The sequence below is a fragment of the Scomber scombrus genome, chromosome 6 (genome assembly GCF_963691925.1).
Source record: "Scomber scombrus chromosome 6, fScoSco1.1, whole genome shotgun sequence".
Lineage (NCBI taxonomy): Eukaryota > Metazoa > Chordata > Actinopteri > Scombriformes > Scombridae > Scomber > Scomber scombrus.
The window spans coordinates 31,899,623-31,918,613 of NC_084975.1; the positions used below are offsets into that span (position 1 = coordinate 31,899,623).

Sequence of the window (18,991 nt, forward strand, 5' to 3'; positions counted from 1 at the left end):
TCTCTCTCTCTCTCTCTCTGTGTGTGTGTGTGTGTGTGTGTGAGGTGGAATTCAGAGAGCAGGGAGGTGTATATGGTGGAATTTCCCCTGCTTAAGGCCCTGCACCTTGTTTCAATAGCCAGTCTCCGTGCCTGCCTTGTTTCTATAACCATGCAGCTAAACAGGCTCAAGTCTCTACAACACCAAATGGAACATAAGTTTATGTTAGTGTCGGAATGTTAAAGTACATTTACCTCAGTGCTCTACTTAAATACTATATACTTTCTTCTATGCTATCTCCTATTGTATATGTTACTGAACTATATCCATCAGACAGCTGTACTCACTGCTTTCTTTGAACAGTGAGATTTTACTTATAAAATATATGATCACTTTCTATAAATGTGATGCTTTGTTATAGATGAAACCACTTACAATACAATAAAGTAGTTAAAATGAGCTCAACCATGACCAACTACAACATTAACATACTACCTCTATATAGTAAATCAAAGCATTTAACCAGTCTTATGTATAACTGTATTCAAAGTCAATACTTATGTTAATACTACTTATTTGAAAGCTCAGCTCTTTACTTACAGCACTGTTTAGTAAGTAAAGAAGGTATACTAATAGACAGAAATGTATTAAATGAAGAAAGCATTACTCATTTAATAAGACATAAGCATAATGATATATTTGCATTAACACAAAAGCAAACAGACATATACTGTCTTTACTCAATTCTTCCTTAAAAATGAGATCTTGGTCTCAATAAGTAGATAATAAATGGGATTCATTTGGAAGCCGGTGTGTTAAATACCTGGATTTGCTACACTCCAATGCTCTTTCCTCACTATTTTATATTAGCAAAGAAATACTCATTCATATCATGGCATTCATACAGTTTTAATCTAATCAACTGGATAGTACTGAATCAGAACTTTCAGTATTCGGGTTAGGTCAGATACAAGAATATATATATATGTGTCACATACTGTACATTCAGTGAATATTTCACAAATATCATATATTGTAAATATTCTAATTTTTCTGCCATCAAAAGGAGAGAAGATTTCATATTAGACTTCCATTCATTCATTCATTCATTCATTCAATTTCAATACTGCTTATCCCAGCTGTGATTGGGCAAGAGGCAGGGTGCCCTGGACCAATCAGCAGGCCATCACAGGGCTACATATTAGACTTTTTTACTTGCAAATTCAATATAATTCAATATAATTCTAAGCTAAGCAGGTACACATAATATTTGATAAGTGACTAAAAAAGATTTTGAGTTTGATACATGGATTCATCTTCATTTTTCATCCTTATCACAGTATACACGGTCGCTGTGGCAACACGACAGTCAGCATCAGGCGTCTCCACATGGAGGAAAAAACACATAGATTCAGAGACACATTTCTGCAAGATGAGTGAGGGTCTGACTGGTTTGAGTGGGTTTACTCTCCTCCAACACTCCTAATATATAGCAGTCAGCTCTGAAAAATAAAGTCAAATAAAATAAAAAGATTATAAAAAATGAAAAGATGAAAATTCACTGTCTACAAATGTAACACACACAGTAGATGGTGCTTTTTTTTCTCTCTCAGCGCTCTTCCTGAGTGGACAGTGAGGAGCAGTGTGTTTGGCTCAGGTCTGCTCTGCCTCTGATAACTGCCTGGCAAACACTGCACAGCTGAATGGATCAATTAGATAAAAGATTGAAATGAAGTTTTGTGTGGATGTTGGCCTCTGAGTGGCTTTGCACTGCCCTGACGCTTTGTCCCCAGAGAGGCCCGTGAAAGACGATTTGAGATGGTTTTGTGAAACGGTGGAGCCTCCCTTTAAAACACTGTCAATGGTGATAATGGAGCAGACAGCCAAGGACAGAAAAACACACACACACACACACATAGAAGCTCTGGTTCCTGACAGGCAGCGAGTAAACTAAGTTGTTCAGCGGTTTGAGCCACAAATACACGCCTGAAAGTTTAACAGCAGCTCACTGTGTTTTTATTTATTACATAGACTGACATGAGCATATGCAATTCTGATTGGACAGATAAGTTATTTCCTCATCTGCAGGATACACATTTAATAGCAGAAATGGTTTCAGATGTTAAAGGACAAGTTCACAGTTTTTCAAGTCTGTCTTAAAACCCACATGGGCATTGATACTTGTTTTTCTTGCTGTAATCATTCCTCCTGTTCATACTGACCATTAGAAGATCTCTTCATAATACACTTACAATGGAAGTGATGGATGACTAAATCCACAGTCCTCCTTCTGTGTAAACATGTATTTAAAAGTTGATGTGAAGTTAATATGAAGCTTCAGTCGTCCACATGAGTCAAATCTTAATCTTCTATGTTTCAACGTTACAGTGTTTTTAGTGCCAGAGTCTCTTCATATGGAAACCTGACTGCTGTTTTAACATAGAATTGAAGAATTGTAAACCTGTCCTTTAATATGCTACCACTTCTTCCTTTTTATTCCGTGTTGAATCCAAAATAATAATAATAATTCCAGAACCTGACAAAGTTTTTCTAGGCTCTAAGCCAGATCCGAGACCTTATCATTTTGAGTATGTGCCACCACTGAGTCCTGTGTGTATTTTGCTTCATAACACAGGTTCACAGTGCACACTCAAATATCACAATTAGTAGCAATTGTGATAAGTTTGGTAGCTGAGTATCACACAGATTCCATTACAGCTCTCTTAGTGTTCAGTATGATTGTAGATATTGTCCTATAGACCTTTTGTAGAACATCCATGATGAGAAGAGTTTCAGTGTGTACACTCAAATCCTCACACACCCTCAGCTTGTCATCCATTGTGTTAATAGATGAGGTCTGAAACAATAGATTGATGAACTGTCATTTCTTTGCTGTGTAAAGTAACACCTCTTCTCCTTTAGCAGATTATTTTTTTAGTGATTTTTTGACCCACTTCCACTGTAGATCACTCTGGTAAACTCTGGTGTTAATCTTTGCTGTGATGTGGACGTCTGGGAAGGATTTGGACAGTGTGTCTTTATTTGTGGCGCAAAACACAAACAAACAATGCCGAAATGGAGTTTTCAGTAGCGACTTTTAAGCATCTAAGAGGCGTGAGCTCGAGTCAAGTCACCATGCTTCACTGTGGTGATGCGGTTCCACTGGTTTCATACGGCACAGTAAACTATCAGGAATGAGTTGACAAAACCTCTACCCATCCATAAAAAGGTCAGGGTTGATAACAGATTGCAGTTCTAACTTATAACCACCGGCTGTAGATCATTCTCCATCCCTCTCTTCACTCCCTTTTTATTATCTCTTTACTATTACTGTCAAATAAAAGCTCAAAATTCATGAATATAAAGCAAAGTTTTGCTTTTAAAGATCAACCAACTCCTGTCAATCACTCACAGTAGTTACACATGGCCTACAGAGATGGAATGACATAGTTAGTTAGAAGCTGGTTTCACATTGGACATAAATCAGGGGTCCAATCTGGCCCACTGGATAACTTTCCACAGTATGAAAATTGTAAGAAAAAGTAAAGTTATTCACTGTTGCTCTCATTTATTGTCACTCATCATTCACAGTCAAAGCTTCTGATCTGACCGTGGATGTCTAACCTAGAATAACTGACTTACAGTGTGCAGTTGGCTTGGAAACATTTGATCACTATCTCTTACCAGTGTACCACTAGATGGTTTATAAGCTTCTCCTATGTCTGCCACAGTTAGAACAAGAGAGGAGGAAGAATGGAGCGGATTGGTGTTGTTTGTGGAAATGTTGTATTTTCCCCCCTCAGGCTAACATTTTATTATGCTGAGCAGACAGTAAGCTAGTAGAGATCTAACTTCAATCCTAGAAGACACATCTGCTGCTGGATAACACAACTGTAGTTTGGATTAAAAAGATGAAAAAAAGATTAGCATAGGGAAATCTAAATCACTGTGTTGTTTATTACACTCTGATAACTGTACAGCTTGCTGAGCTTTATATTCTACATATGATTCAGTATGTCATATGACAGGGGTCAGCTGTTAGGTTCAATGATGGACCAGTTTGTTCAGGATTTTCAATTGTGTTTTATTTCAATGTTTGTATACTGTGGGTCACATATGGGAAAGTAAGGCTAAAAGAAATGTGTATGTGGTGTTTTAACATCTCTCAAATGTTAAAATGGGTCGAATTTGACCCTGAACAGTATGTAAGAGTTAAGAATAAAACAGATTTGTATCTAAAATGTATATATGACAATAACTGGGATTTACAGAAGTCTCGTGTTTATTTTGTCATTTGTAGATTTGTAAAAAATGATGTTGAAGTTTTGAAGTAATGACATTTTTTTTTTTTGCTGAAGGGCTAAATTTGAACCCACGGGCCACTATTTGCCTACCTCTACCATGTGACACTGACTTCATATCCTGACAGGTTCAATGATGTTCACTGATGCTGCTGTGAAATCCAAAGTCATGTCACATCTAGTCCAGTCAGGTCTGTGTGTGCTGTCCATTGTTACAGGCAGACTCAGAGATTTACAGGGGTGGGGTTCGGGTGGGGCGTAATTATCACAGAATAGAGTCAACACCTCATAAAAAAAAAAAACTAAACTTCACAGATATACTAATAAATCACAGACACTACATTGTAGTGTGTGTAATATTACCGAAAGTACTGTAATATGTCAAATACCATCCGCACATGAGACATTTGGAGTGTTTCCTGCTCCTGATATGATGACACCGCTCTGCCACAGCTCTATAAATCCTCAGCGTTGCGTCTCTCTCAGGTTAGAGGAATAACAGAAACACCTGCCGTTACTCACAGTTTCCACACAGCTCTGCCAGCTCCGTCTCCCTCCATCCTGTTCCTCCTCTCCGTCTCACTACACCATGTGCTCCTCCATCCCCTGTTACCACAAAGTGACAGTAGCTACATGTCTCATTTCCTCTGGGAGCTCAGCCTCTGGCCCACATCTGTGTGTGTGTGTGTGTGTGTGTGTGTGTGTGTGTGTGTGTGTGTGTGTGTGTGTTGTGGCTGATCTTATGTATCCTATTAGAATGGTGATATTGTGGTCTGATGTAAGCACTGTTGTGGTGAGTAAGCAGTAGCAGCTACTCGCCCACAGCTGTGTGTGTGTGTGTGTGTGTGTGTGTGTGTGTGTGTGCTGTATCCCATGTGGAGAAGAATAGCTGCTCAAGTCTATTCCTTTTTTTTATCCCCTATTATCTATTTATTTTTATCCCCTCTTTTTCCACTCCTATGTCACAGTATTTACAGTAAGTACAGCAGGCGTCCTCACCGTGTGTCCCACGCTTCCTCACAATGCGTCTAAAGACTTACACATCACTTCTGTTTTTTTGGCAACCGCAATAATATTTGATGTCATTCCACTGGGATCATCAGGGGGATTTCTCAGCTCGGTGCACACACGTCACATAAGCAGCCAGACTTACTCACTGCTTTTTCTGCACTAAGTAGCATTATTGAGCATGTGTAAACAAGCCCCAGATTTAGTGGAATAAAAAAAAAAAAAAAAAGTCAACACAGGGAAACACACAGTGACAGTGGAAACACACTTCGTCATCCTGGTGGTTGTACACAGTGGGGTTTCACTGGATTGAGTTGCATTTTCAGTTGTTTTTAGAGGGAAATGTTGTGAAATTGTTTACCACAGAGACCAGAGTATCACTTCACATGTCATTTTTTAGGCTAATTGACAGCCATGAAATATCTCAACATAGTGTGTAAGTTTTGTGTATTTTATAATAACTGTAAAACCTTGATCGTATCATTGTGCTTGTGACTTTTTATCATTGTCTTTAACCCCTCACATACTGTTCATATTCTGACTCAGAATTAGTCTCTACACCAATTCATATTCATAAATTCCCCATCAGTCATTAATAAATGTTTAATGATTAATCTTATGGAAAAAGACATTCACAATCACTGTTTTATGTTCTCCTGGACCATAACATAGTGATTGTGAATGTCTTTTTTTTTATTTTTTTATTTTTATTTTTTTAAGTTTTTTCTTTAATAAACACAGATCAAACATTTGCATATTTAAAAATGTGCATCAGCTGCACAAACATAATAAAGAATGATGCATTTAATTTCCATATTTGTAAAATGTAGATCACATTAGGAAAAGTCCAGCTAAAAGAAATATACAATATACAGTGTTTTTACAGCTCTAAAATGTAGAACTATTTCTATAATAACTGTTTCCCAAAGCCCAAAGGTGATGTCTTAAATGTCTTGATTTGTCCAAAACTCAAAGATATCTAGTTAACTGTCAGTCGACTAAAGAAACCAGAAGATATTCACATCTGAGGAAATACTCTTCTTTTAAAAAAATGACTCAAAACCATAGGTGGATTATAATATAAGCAATACATGTAAAAGTTGGCAACTAATCATTTAATTGAATAATGGTTTCATCCTCTAGTCTGCCTGTTGCTTACATTCTCATCAGTGTCTCATGAAGCTGTTTGGGTCTGAATACCTCCACTCACTGCTTTCACATAACAAGCACTACCTGGAGTTTGACCTGTGCACACTGTTCTAACAAGATGATATGATAAAGCTCATCAGTGTGGGAGTATAAAATAAATATTCACTTTAGTAAACAAGTTAAACACGACCGGTTCAAATGTTCAGAAAATGCAAAACAACTCCCGTCAATAGTTGGACGTGACCTGCAGAGTGAAGATTACATCACAATGTCAGAACTGACTTGTTACGTGATTCAGATTTGAAGGACACATTTGATCACATATGACATATTATCAGCAGGGTATCCCTATATGGTTGATTACATTATATATTATACACTTTTTATAGTTTATTATGCGATGGATTTACTGTATGTATGTCTGTCTGAACTACCACCCCTGATGGAAATAGTTGATTTAATCTCTGAAAAAAAGAAATGCCATTGTAATGAATACTGCAGGCTGGCACCACAATCAATTGATAGGCAGCTTTATTTATATAACACATTTCATACACAGGGACAACTCAATGTGCTTTACATAATAACACAAGTTCACATGATTTAACAGTAAGAATAAGAAGCATAAAAACATACAATGATATAAAAATGTAAAAAAAAGTACAATTGAACAGTAAACATTGGAAACATTGAAACATACAATTAAAAAAAGATTTGAAAAGACTGATTAAAACATATAATTTCATAAGTTGAAAAAAGAGGATTTTGTATTAAATGGTTCTTAAACTAGTGTGTTGTCTATGGAATGTGTATGAATGTATATGGTGTCTCAGTGATAACAGCTGTTAACACTCACAGGTGACTGCTGCAGTCACCTTCCAACTGCTGACAGCTACTGGAACTCTGTGTCGCCTGCTATTATTATTATCAGCCCGCTTTCTTCTTGGATGGCTCCACTGTAATTCCTGTCACACATTAGTCAGTCTAAGGCTGCACATTCCGGAGAAATGCTCCCATTATGAAACACCCACACACACACACACACACACACACACGCACACACCCCACACACACACACACACACAGAAGTAAACACTCCCAGGATGTCTTTATGTTCTCTGTTTGCTTACGTAGGAAACAGATAGCACTGTGTGTTTATGCGTGTGTGTCATGAATGTGTGTGTTCTGACCGACCAGGGTCAGCTAATTAATATGTTCTATAGAGTGGACAAATATTTGTGCGGAATGTTTGAATATGTCTGGTTGATGATATACCACATAGGAATTTATAAGACAAGCTCAAATCACAAAAGTGAATTATCTAATGGATTCAAATGATACTTCAAGTTCTCTCTCTCTCTCTGTATGTAGTTTCCTGTGTTTACATTGTATGTAACACAGTCTGCTTATTATCAGTTATTCAACAAGTGTTGAAGTAATGCTGAAGAGTCTCCAGAAGTTGTTCCATCACACCGTGCTGTTACTCTCTCCACTCAATGTTAAACCCTTGAACAAGCTCTTTTCAGACATAGAGTATGGAACGTTGGTGGCTTTATATAAATGTTTGTTACAGATCTGACAGGACATTTAGGGGAAGAGATGACGCTCGTGTGACGTTCAGCAGCCGGTGTGAGGCAGCGACAGAAACTGTTACAATAGCAAAGATGCATCAGTTTCATCATTTAACATGATTAAAGAGTCAACTCTCCCTGTTTGATACAGTCCAACATGCACAGACTGCTACTCTCATTCAGCATCAATCCTCTGAACACCATTACATTGCATGCAGTTTGTGTCAAAAACTACATTGCATTACATCATATATATATATATATATTAAATAAATCTACATAGAAATCATGTGACACTCCCTCTAACTTCAGTTTGCCTGGTCACGTTTAGACATTTCCTTCAGAATCAAATGAATCCAGCGATAGTTGTGTTTCTATGGTTACAGTGCAAACGTGAACCACTAGTAGCTTGTGTATCGTGTCTTCTCATGGTGCAGATTTAAAAAAAAAATAAAAAATGTTAAGTTGATTTTGAGTGTATTTTAATTTGTCAAAGACAGGAAATGAAGGCTGACAAACAACATGGATGTAAAATAGAACTTTATGGAAGTGTGGGGTTTATTGTAGAACCATTAGAGCCATCAGTCTTCACTGCTACATCATATGAACTATTCATTTCACTAAAACACATGTCAATAGATACGGAGATAATTTGACTCAGAACAGCCTCAATTGACATCAATGGCCACTTTAGGAAAAGTCATCAAATTTCAGAATAAAAGACATTTGTGGTGTTTTACAGCTATTAAATGCCAAAATGGGTTGAATCTGACCCAAACAGTATGTAAGGGTTAAATGTGAAGATTTACTACTTCTCTCTGTGTGATGTCTTTGGGTTTTGGATTGTTGGTTGGACACAGTAAGACATTTGAAGACATCGTCTCAGACTCTGTTTTATTTTTAAAGGACATATTTGACTATTTTCTAACATTTTACAGACTAAACTAATCAGTGAATAAAAACAGAAGTCTACAGATGAGTGGATAATGAAAATAATCTTCATACAATGGCTTCAGCTGAATGAAGAGAACCTCTCCAGAGCTTGAAGTGATGTCATTTATCAGTGAGGTCAGGTGACTCGGTGCTTTAGAAGGGAGACAATGCAGATGGGAGTAGTGCATATGGACAGGGAGTGAACAGTGAGCGAATGCCTTGGTAGGTGCAGGGTTTTCGGGTGCTGTGGTGAAACACTGTGTGACCCTCCTGTTTACCACAGGGTCCCATTCATCCCGTGTGTGTGTCACCGTGTTTATCAGAGTATTCCCGTGTGTGCCAGCGTATGTGAACTGTCCTGCGACGGTCTGACTTCTCCCTGCGTGTCTGATGAGACCTTTGTTACTTTTCTGTTTGCTCTCTTTCTGTCTTTTTGTCCCTTTTTTTGTTTTTTTCTCCTTCACCGCGTCCATCAAGAAATGAGACGTTCTCACACCCAAAATGAAAAAAAAGACTGGGGGGTAAAGAAGAAAAAAAAAAATCCACACTCCCAGCGCATAATTCTTCCTGAAAAAGCCAGCGGAGAGAAAGAGCGAGCAAGAGGAGGAGAGGGCAGAGAAAGGGAGTCTCTCTGCCATCTTTTCACTGGGATGGCCATGTCTAATTGTGTCACAGTGATAAATGAATGGGTTTTTTGTAGAGGGGTCAGGAACCTCCCTTGGATCAGAGGCCCATCAAAGTGAATGGTTTATTTTTTTCTGTTTGCTCACCCCCACCCTCTCAATGGAAATTTAAATGAGTGTTCACTAAACAGATAGCCGGCTACACGGCCGCTCATCACAGCAACCCAAACTCTCATTCAGCAGTTTGCTGTTTGAGATTTTTTATGGTCAGTTTGTTCTCAGGAGATGATTTTCACTAAAATGACGTCTCTCTTTTACTCTGCTCTGTTTTTCTTACCAAATGCTCCCTTCTTTATACTGGAGAGTGCTTTCAATTGTGTTTGGCTCAGGTTAGAGGACTGAAATGGGTTCTGTAGTAGTTCCCTTAAAGAGTTTTAACCCCCAATTGGCCATTTCCTGTGTGTGTGTGTGTGTGTGTGTGTGTGTGTGGAATGTTTGAATGTTAATATCTCAATAACTCAAAGTGCTGTAGTATCTGTACTTTGTGGACAGGTGTCCCATGTGTAAATGTTTAACATATAATAATCTGGTACCTATAGTGTCATGATGTGGTCAGTTATTACAGTTTATTTTTCACTGTGTGTTCTTTGGATTTTGGATGCAGCTGATTCAACTGATATAAGCCATATCCATTTGTGCCTGGAAACATTTTCCAACATTTGGAACACATTTTTTTGCTTCTTTTCATCACATATTTCATCTAATCTGCACTATAATTAGTACGTATCATAATTATATGACCCTGAACCAAACGTATGAGTGTGTTTCTATGCATCACTTACCATTTGTCTGTATTCGGTTACAAAACCTTTGAGGGTGTGGCCTGATGCCCTTAACAAGCCTTAACTCTTCAATGTTAAATTGAATTACAACCAAATTTGGGAATGTTGTACATACAGCCACACTGCACAAGTGTGTAACATTTCATACAGTTCTACCCACAGGGGGCGCTACTCTTATTATATAACATGATATTTCTACAATTCTGTTATCTTTAATAAAATGAAACTTGGTACACAAGTTCTCCATGAGAATGTGCATGATGTACTGAAACATGGCACCAACTACCATGTGTAGTGAAACACCACCATACCACATATTAACTGCCATGTCTCTTAAATGTAGCATTCTACGCTAATTCAACTTTCTAGTTTCAATAAATGTTCAAATAATCCAATATTTCTACAAAAATCAAAGATTAGAGAACATTTTAAATGAATCATCTCACATTTATCTGTTGACCCTTTGGAGGGGCCCCACCCCTTAGGTTGGGAACCACTGGACTAAACTAGCTAACTATATAAAGTACATCAAAGGACATCATGCTCATAATACAGCAGTACTTTAACTGTAATACTATAACTACATCGAGCTCATAACACGTATATACTTTTATTTAAACATGAACTTATTTGACTTATAATGTATTATTAGTACTTTTACATCAGTAAAGGATCAGAATATTTCCTCCACCTCTGTGTAGAGGTGAAGTTTTCCTCCACCACACAGAAACACTCATGGTTTATTTCTCAGCAGTGGAACCTTCAGCTATTTGCAGACAGAAGGAATGCCTGCTAATTGAAGTCTAGCCTGGGTTTGTGTGGTATTTAGGAGAGACAGCTCAGAATCCTCAACACACATTTTTGTACTCTCCTGATAGGTGAACTTTGATGGGAGTTTTCCTATGACTTCATAAGAATAGAGAACGGGGCAGGAACGTGAAAATTAACAGCAGTTATGAAAACAGCAGCACAGTGGAGCCTACGGTAATGTAGCAACACGTTATCACAATGTCACAGTCTGGGGATCGCTCTAACATAGTGATGTTATCTCCACACTTCTCTAAACAAAAGTAAATAGAATCACTTTGAGCACGCACGGTTTCTACGGCGCTTCTGTCCCTTTTCAAGGTCACCTCCGCCACAGTGGAATTCACACAGTCACACAGAGGTGAAGGCGCGCACACACACACACACACACACACACACACACACACACACACACACACACACACACACACACACACACACACACACAGGCCATGACGTTGCATTGTGTTGTGGCAAATGTTGAGCCAGAACTTTATACCCTCCACAGGACGGACTCCTACTGCCTGACCCAGACCACAGTAAGAAAAACACACACAAACTGCAGTTACATTTCAAAAAAAGCTCGGCCTGCAATTTCACCACGTGTGGGAATCAGTGCCTCAAAACGGAAAATAGCCCGTTTGGATCTTTATCTTTCTTTTCAAGCGTTCACCTTTTTAATGCGTCTTTATTTGTTTGCGAAACGCACTGTAGCATAAGTGTAGAAAAAAACTGCTCGACAGCATTCCTCTCATTTCAGGCAACGTGTGTCACATTCTCACACACACACACACACACACACAAACACACGCCATCACACATAGGCTGCAGATGACTGTAGTGTGTCTAAAATAAAAGCGTGTGTCTATTTCAGTCGCCTCCAGTCCAGTAATAGCACAGGCGGTGAGCAGAAGGGTTGGACTAGAGTTCTAATTGCAGCCTTGTCAATTGTAGCTCTCACTTTCCACCCGTAGAAACATGCACGCACGCACACACACACACACACACAGGCAGACACACACACACACCACAGGGGGTTTGTTGGCAGGGGTGTCTGTATCAGTTTTCAGCAGCCTGGTAATAGATGCCTTGTGACTGATATGTTGCGCACACACACACACGCACACACACACACACACACACACACACACACACACACACACACACACACACACACGCACACACACACACACACATAATTGAGAGAGTGTCGTGTGTCGTGCATGTATGTGTGTATTACCGTGTCTCGTGTGTGATCTCATAACATGTGTGTAAATCCCTGGCAGGACTCTCCATCTGTTACAGACACTCTTAACGGTCATTTAATCAGAACATCCATAAACAACATTTTTACGAGCTCCTCACTGAAACGGAGAAAATGACATAAGAGGCAGAAAAAACCAAGGCGACATCTTCACACACACATCAATCAATGTCATAATAATCATCATAATAAGGGGCAGAACTCTGTGAAGCTGTAGTAGTTGCTTCTTTCTTCCTCGTGCTGCCAGTTTGTGTCGTTTCAGGACTTTTCACTTATAAAATATAACAAATACAACAGCAAGGATTACTATACTAGTCTTATCTGTGAGAGGAAGTGGTTGTGGGACAGATTAACATTAAAGAAGTGATGCAGATATTCTTATTGATTTTCCATCACATGTATGCTGAGTCCAGGTCCCATGCTGGTTAGTAGACCATGTGACTCTGCTGCACTGCACACACTGTAAAGCTTCATTTTTATAGACTGCTACAAGATTCCATTCATTTTTCTCTGCACTCTATAGTACATCATTAATTAAATAATTAACTCTTAATTTAAATGCATTAGCAATTTTACTATAATTTTACTATTTACTCTGAATTTAAATGTATTATTAATTTTAGTCTTAATTTAAATGTATACTCAATTTTATTATAACTTGACTATATACTCTTAACTTAAATGTATTATCAATTGTACTATCATTTTACTATTTACTCTTAATTTAAATGTATTATGAATTAACTATAACTATAACATTATAATTATACTGTTTACTATTAATTCAAGTGTAGTTTTGATTTCACTATAATTGTACTATTTATAGTTACTATAACTATAAACATCAGAATATGATGCGATTAATAGATTATCAAAATAATTCTTTGTGAATGGATTTATTTAATTTGCTTGTGTTTTATTTATTTGCACCATTTTTTCTGACTATGAAGTATGTATCAAACTGGTGAAAGAGTTTTTGTGCATTATGTGTGTGTTATGTTTTTAGTGTGTGTGTGTGTGTGTGTGTGTGTGTTGAGCTCTCCTCAGTAGGAGACACCTAAACTAGCTCTTGCTTTACTTTCTGATAAACAGGCTTTAGTCTTATATTCCAATTTCCAATTTCTGAAACGGGCGGAATTTCCCTTTAAAAACCCCTTTTCCATGACTTTGTCCTCCTCAGTAGATGCCAGTTATTTTTGGACACATTTGGACACATAACATCCTTTGGACATTCCCCCGTTTTCTGGCTTCTGCCTCCATCAGTCAGTACATCCCTCCATCCTGTTTCCTCCAGCTCTCCTCTTCCCTTTTTCTAACCCACAGCCTCTGTATATCATGTGTGCTCTTCTATTGCTCACTGGATGGAAATGGACCCCGCCTCTGGGAGGTCAAAGGTCAGGGTCAGCTACACAATAGGAAACACGGTCAAGGACATGCCAGTAAAGACATTACCACATGATTTGGGACAATAGCAGAGGCTTTGTACCTGGTTCAGTTTTCTGCTCCACTCGGCTGTAAAATGTGACTATCAAGTTTTATATTCTACCACAGCAAGCACCGTAAAGCTCTAAGAATGAGTTTTTAATGTGCACCTTAGCCTTGGAGGAGCTCTAAACGTTCCCCCTGTTTTCCTCTTTGTGCTCCTGTCTCAGGTGATCAACGTGGATGGCAGTAACAGACAGACTCTGCTGGAGGACAAGCTGCCTCATATCTTTGGCTTCACTCTGCTGGGTGATTACATCTACTGGACGGACTGGCAGAGACGCAGCATCGAGAGGGTCCACAAGTCCACGGCTGTACGAGAGATCATCATCGATCAGCTGCCGGATTTAATGGGGCTGAAAGCCACCAAAGTGACAGAGACTAATGGTATGATGTCTTAACAGTAGTAGGACAGGAGAAAAAAAAAGAAAACTATGGAATGACATACATGTTAATATGATGTCATCTGTGTCCAGGTACGAACGACTGTGCGCTGGATAACGGAGGATGCAGCCATCTGTGTTTCTGGCGTCGGCAGGCTGTCAGCTGTGCCTGTCCAATGGGGATGGAGCTGCTGTCTGACCTGCAGACCTGTGTGGTGCCTGAGGCCTTCCTGCTCTTCACCAACAGGTACACCTACCTGGAAACATCCAATAGACCTAAAAGAAACAAAACACCTGCTCACAGGTCTTACTGTTGTGGTTTTGTGGACGGTTAACCATCATATCTCCATAAGACTAAGTGTTACAGAAGACTTGTTCACTTTATTTTATGCTATTTTATTATTATTGTCACTCTATATATTTTTTTTTAAATATTTGATTGATTGATGTTATTTGTTTCTTTCTTTTATTAATAATACTACTAATAATAATGATAATAATGCATTTTATGTATATGTCTCTTTCAAAGCACTCAAGGAAACCTTACAAGAGACGCATAACAAACAACAGCAGTACATTAAACATTATAAAATCAGCAAACATTACATTTTGTCTTTTAAGTCTAGTCTCTTATGAAACTTTTTCTCTTATTTATTTTATTCTATTTTTATTTCAGATTTTCATTTTCACATTTGCATCTTTCTTATTTTCTCTCACGTGCATTGGTCTCAAATTCGTCTTTATTTTTGTTCCCTCATCATTTTTCTTCCTTTTCTTGATGTCGTCACTTGTTCTGTCTTATTATCAGCTTGTCAATCAGCTGTGAAGCACTTTGAACTACATTCACCTGTATGAAAGCTGCTGTATTAATAAAGTTTGATTGATTGATGTATGATGGTGAATTCTGAATGATGGCTGTGTGTAAAACAGTTTGCTGTTATTTTCCTGCACAGAGACAACATCAGGAGCATCTCTCTGGGTACCAACAGCAACGACGTTCCCATCCCTCTGACTGGAGTCAAAGAGGCCTCGGCTCTGGACTTTGACGTTTCTGAAAGGATGATCTACTGGACTGACATTCAGACCAAGGTCAGCTGGGCTTATAACTCATACATGTAGTTGTTACATTTACTCACCGTTAGTTTGACAGTATTTATTCTTTAGCTTTTAGATCATTAGATGACTTTAAAGTGGATCACAGTGGGATTTATCAAGTGATTCTTCACACTCCTCTCTCTTTGCAGACGATCAGCAGAGCCTATATGAACGGCAGCTCTGTAGAGCACGTGATCGAGTTCGGACTGGACTACCCAGAAGGCATGGCGGTGGACTGGATGGGGCGTAACATATACTGGGCCGACACGGGCACCAACCGCATCGAGGTGGCCCGGCTGGACGGCCAGTACAGACAGGTCCTGGTCTCTAAGGATCTGGATAACCCACGATCACTGGCACTGGACCCAGCCAACGGGTACGACTTCTTACATAGAGATGAAATATCTCTGGAGCATTGGGATGAGCAGTAGTGAGGTCTTTACCCTGAACCCAACCAGAAAACTAGAGACCCAATCCAAAAACAGACATGAGGGCAGTGAGAAGCATCTGTAGATAGATCTGAGAATAATTAGACCTGACACTTATTGTTGTGATCTCACTCACTGGAGGACCAATGTGTGTATTCTGCAGCTGTGGCTCAGGAGGTAGAGCAGGTTGTCCACTCATCACAAAATAGGCGTTTGGTCCACATGTTGTCTCCTGAGCAGGTTGGCACCCTGTATGGTAGCTCCTGTCATCAGTGTATGAATGAATGTGAATGGGTGAATGTGACATGTAGTGTAAAAGCACTAGAAGTGTTATATAAGTACAGTCTATTTACCATTCTTTATTGCTTATTGTTACATCTTTTCCACATTCTGCTTCTTTAATTCGACTTTAAAGTGATTCACTCAGCGTAAATAACTGATATAAATTAAATGTCCCTGCAATTGAATGTCATTGTCCTTACTCTTAACAGTCCATGCAAGTTTTTCTTAAATCTGCTCGAATCGTTTCACTTATTAAACCTGAGACTCACAGCAACAACAGACCTGATTGAACTGAATAGAATTTGGACCCAGCCCAACTTAGGTCTGGGGTCAGGTTACTACACCTCTTCTTACTAGAGCCCCACCGATATATCAGTCAGCAGATATTATCGATATTATATATATATCTGTTATATATGGAGAATATGTTTGCAAAGTTTAAAGTTACATTTAATGTATATTTGAACTCCCAGTGTTGTTTTACTGTTTCAGTGCACTGATGTTATGTTATTTTATACAATAAAGTTTATTGTTAGATTGTAAAATATCAATATCCGTTACATATTTTTGTCAAGTGTTTGATAATCACATTTGAGGGATCGTTGCAAAAAAAAAAAGAGTTCATGTGTATATTGGCATCGCCCCCTAAAATGTAGTATGAGTCGGGCTCTGCTTCTTACAGGCCTGTTCTTCAACTTCACACAATAACAGTTATGTCCTCACCACGACAACTAACAAAGTGAAAAATCAAGCATTAGAGCAATATGTTTGATCCCTGATAGAAGCAGTTGTACTCTACCAGTCCTGCATGAGTCACACACATGTAGTCACTGACCACGGCTGCAGTGTGTGCAGCAGTGGTGTGACAGAGCCGTGGCTGCAAACCCGCTAAACAAACGTCTTCAGAGAGACTGCAGCGGCTCTGTGGCAGTGACTCACCGTCAAGACACCTGTATTACGCTCCAGGTCCACATCTTTCAAGGGCTCGGGCCGATGCCAATGACTTCATGTAGCGTGCCTCCTCTCTGTGTCTGAGGTAGCGAGAGTGGAGCCGTGTCATCGTGTTGGTATGTAGGTACGACAGCCAGCGTCCCGCCTTTTTTTTCCCCCTTCACCGTCTCCAAGCTGAGAGAGAGAGAGACGATGCTATTAAACCTGTTCGTTCACAAGATCATCTCTCCGACACCTTGCCTGTGCCAGCGTGCCAAAGTCCTGATGATGTCATGGCCCAGAGCTGTCAACACGTACGCCTCGAGGCATCTGATGTCATTTTATGATCGCGTATTCATGCTCGCACATTAATAAAGATAAAGTAATGAAAACAAAGTCGACAAAACAGAAGTTACAAAGTGGAAACAGGTTTTTTGTTTTAATAGTAGATGATCTAATTAGATGTTGGAAATGTTTAGTCTATGAGAACAACTTTGATTTGACTGAAGCTGACAAACGAGTTGGATGTCCTAGGCTGAAACAGTGTTTTTTTTATCTTCGCAGCTACATGTACTGGACAGAGTGGGGGGGTCGACCACGTATAGCCAGAGCTTATATGGACGGCAGCACCATCGTGACCCTGGTGGATAAAGTGGGCCGAGTCAACGGGCTGACCATCGACTACGTGGACCATCGACTCTACTGGACCGACCTGGACACCAACATGATCGAGAGCACCAACATGCAAGGTTTGGAATGCACACACACACACACTAACACACACACACACACACACACACACACACACACACACACACACAAACACACACACACACACACACACACACACACACACACCTGCAGATCCTTAAAGCATCTTAAAAAAATGGATTCAATTTTCAAAGTTTGACAGTGTTGGAATGTCTCTCGATCTTGAGGTGTAGGTGTGAGCTTGTGAGGTGTAATGCACCTGACATGTTCCAGACATCCCAAAATCCAAACAAACCCTTGTTTATTTGTGTTTTTGAACTGGCAGCAGGCTGAGATAGGTTTCGTGACCAGAAACAAGCACCACATGTGGCTTCAGTTACAGTTTACGCAGTCTGGCTACACTTTTCAAACTTCTTTGTACTACCTTGTTTATCACCTATACACCCAGTACAGTGTGACCTGCAGTTCATGTGAGTGGGGTCTGTTTGTGTTTGCACACTTCGTCTGTTTCCAACCGTGTATTGTTTAAAGCCCGCACGCTGTTTCTATCTAAGCAACACTAAATTCTTCATTTTCCACATTAGCAAGCTGAAGCCTTCTCTCTTTATATTCAGGATTTCAAGGAGTAACAAGACAAAGACAAAGCAGATACAGTTATTCAAATGCTACATTTTAGCCAAACCATGGTCAGGTCCACTTTCAAACCAACACTCTATTACATGAGCCAGACCGACATTCATACCATATGCTTCCACCATGATGTGATGGTTAACTCAGAAATAACAAGTTGGGCCTTTAATTACAATATTAAATAACATTTAAAGTCCATTTACTTCTTCATAATGACATGGTGAAAGTATATTCTCCATCTTGGTAACGGTAGTTCAAAAGACTAATCTTAACTCAAGACTTTCAACCACATGTCACAGTGTTCATTAGCCGATGGAGATGAGTTAATAAAACATACAACATTTATAAATGGATCATAATGGAAATTAGAGCCTGACCGATATATTGGTCAGCTGATATTATCGGCCAATATCAGCCTATCACAGATATATCGGTACGGTGTTTATGCTGTCCAATATGTGCTCATACTTTGATGTCATTTTATAAAAGTTATATAAAATATAAATATAATATAATATAATAATTTATAAAATATCAGCCTCCATTACATATCTTTGTCACAAGTGTTTGGCA

General features: G+C 39.1%; 1 protein-coding gene across 1 annotated transcript in view; it reads left to right on the plus strand.

Moving 5' to 3' along the window:
* The window catches only part of lrp5 (low density lipoprotein receptor-related protein 5), a 73,028-nt gene that overhangs the window by 37,748 nt on the left and 16,289 nt on the right, over positions 1-18,991 (plus strand). The window contains exons 12-16 of the mRNA XM_062420235.1: positions 14,130-14,346; positions 14,436-14,589; positions 15,296-15,431; positions 15,587-15,813; positions 17,642-17,826. Of these exons, the coding sequence (XP_062276219.1) occupies positions 14,130-14,346; positions 14,436-14,589; positions 15,296-15,431; positions 15,587-15,813; positions 17,642-17,826 (919 nt within the window). The remainder of the gene's footprint in view (positions 1-14,129; positions 14,347-14,435; positions 14,590-15,295; positions 15,432-15,586; positions 15,814-17,641; positions 17,827-18,991) is intronic.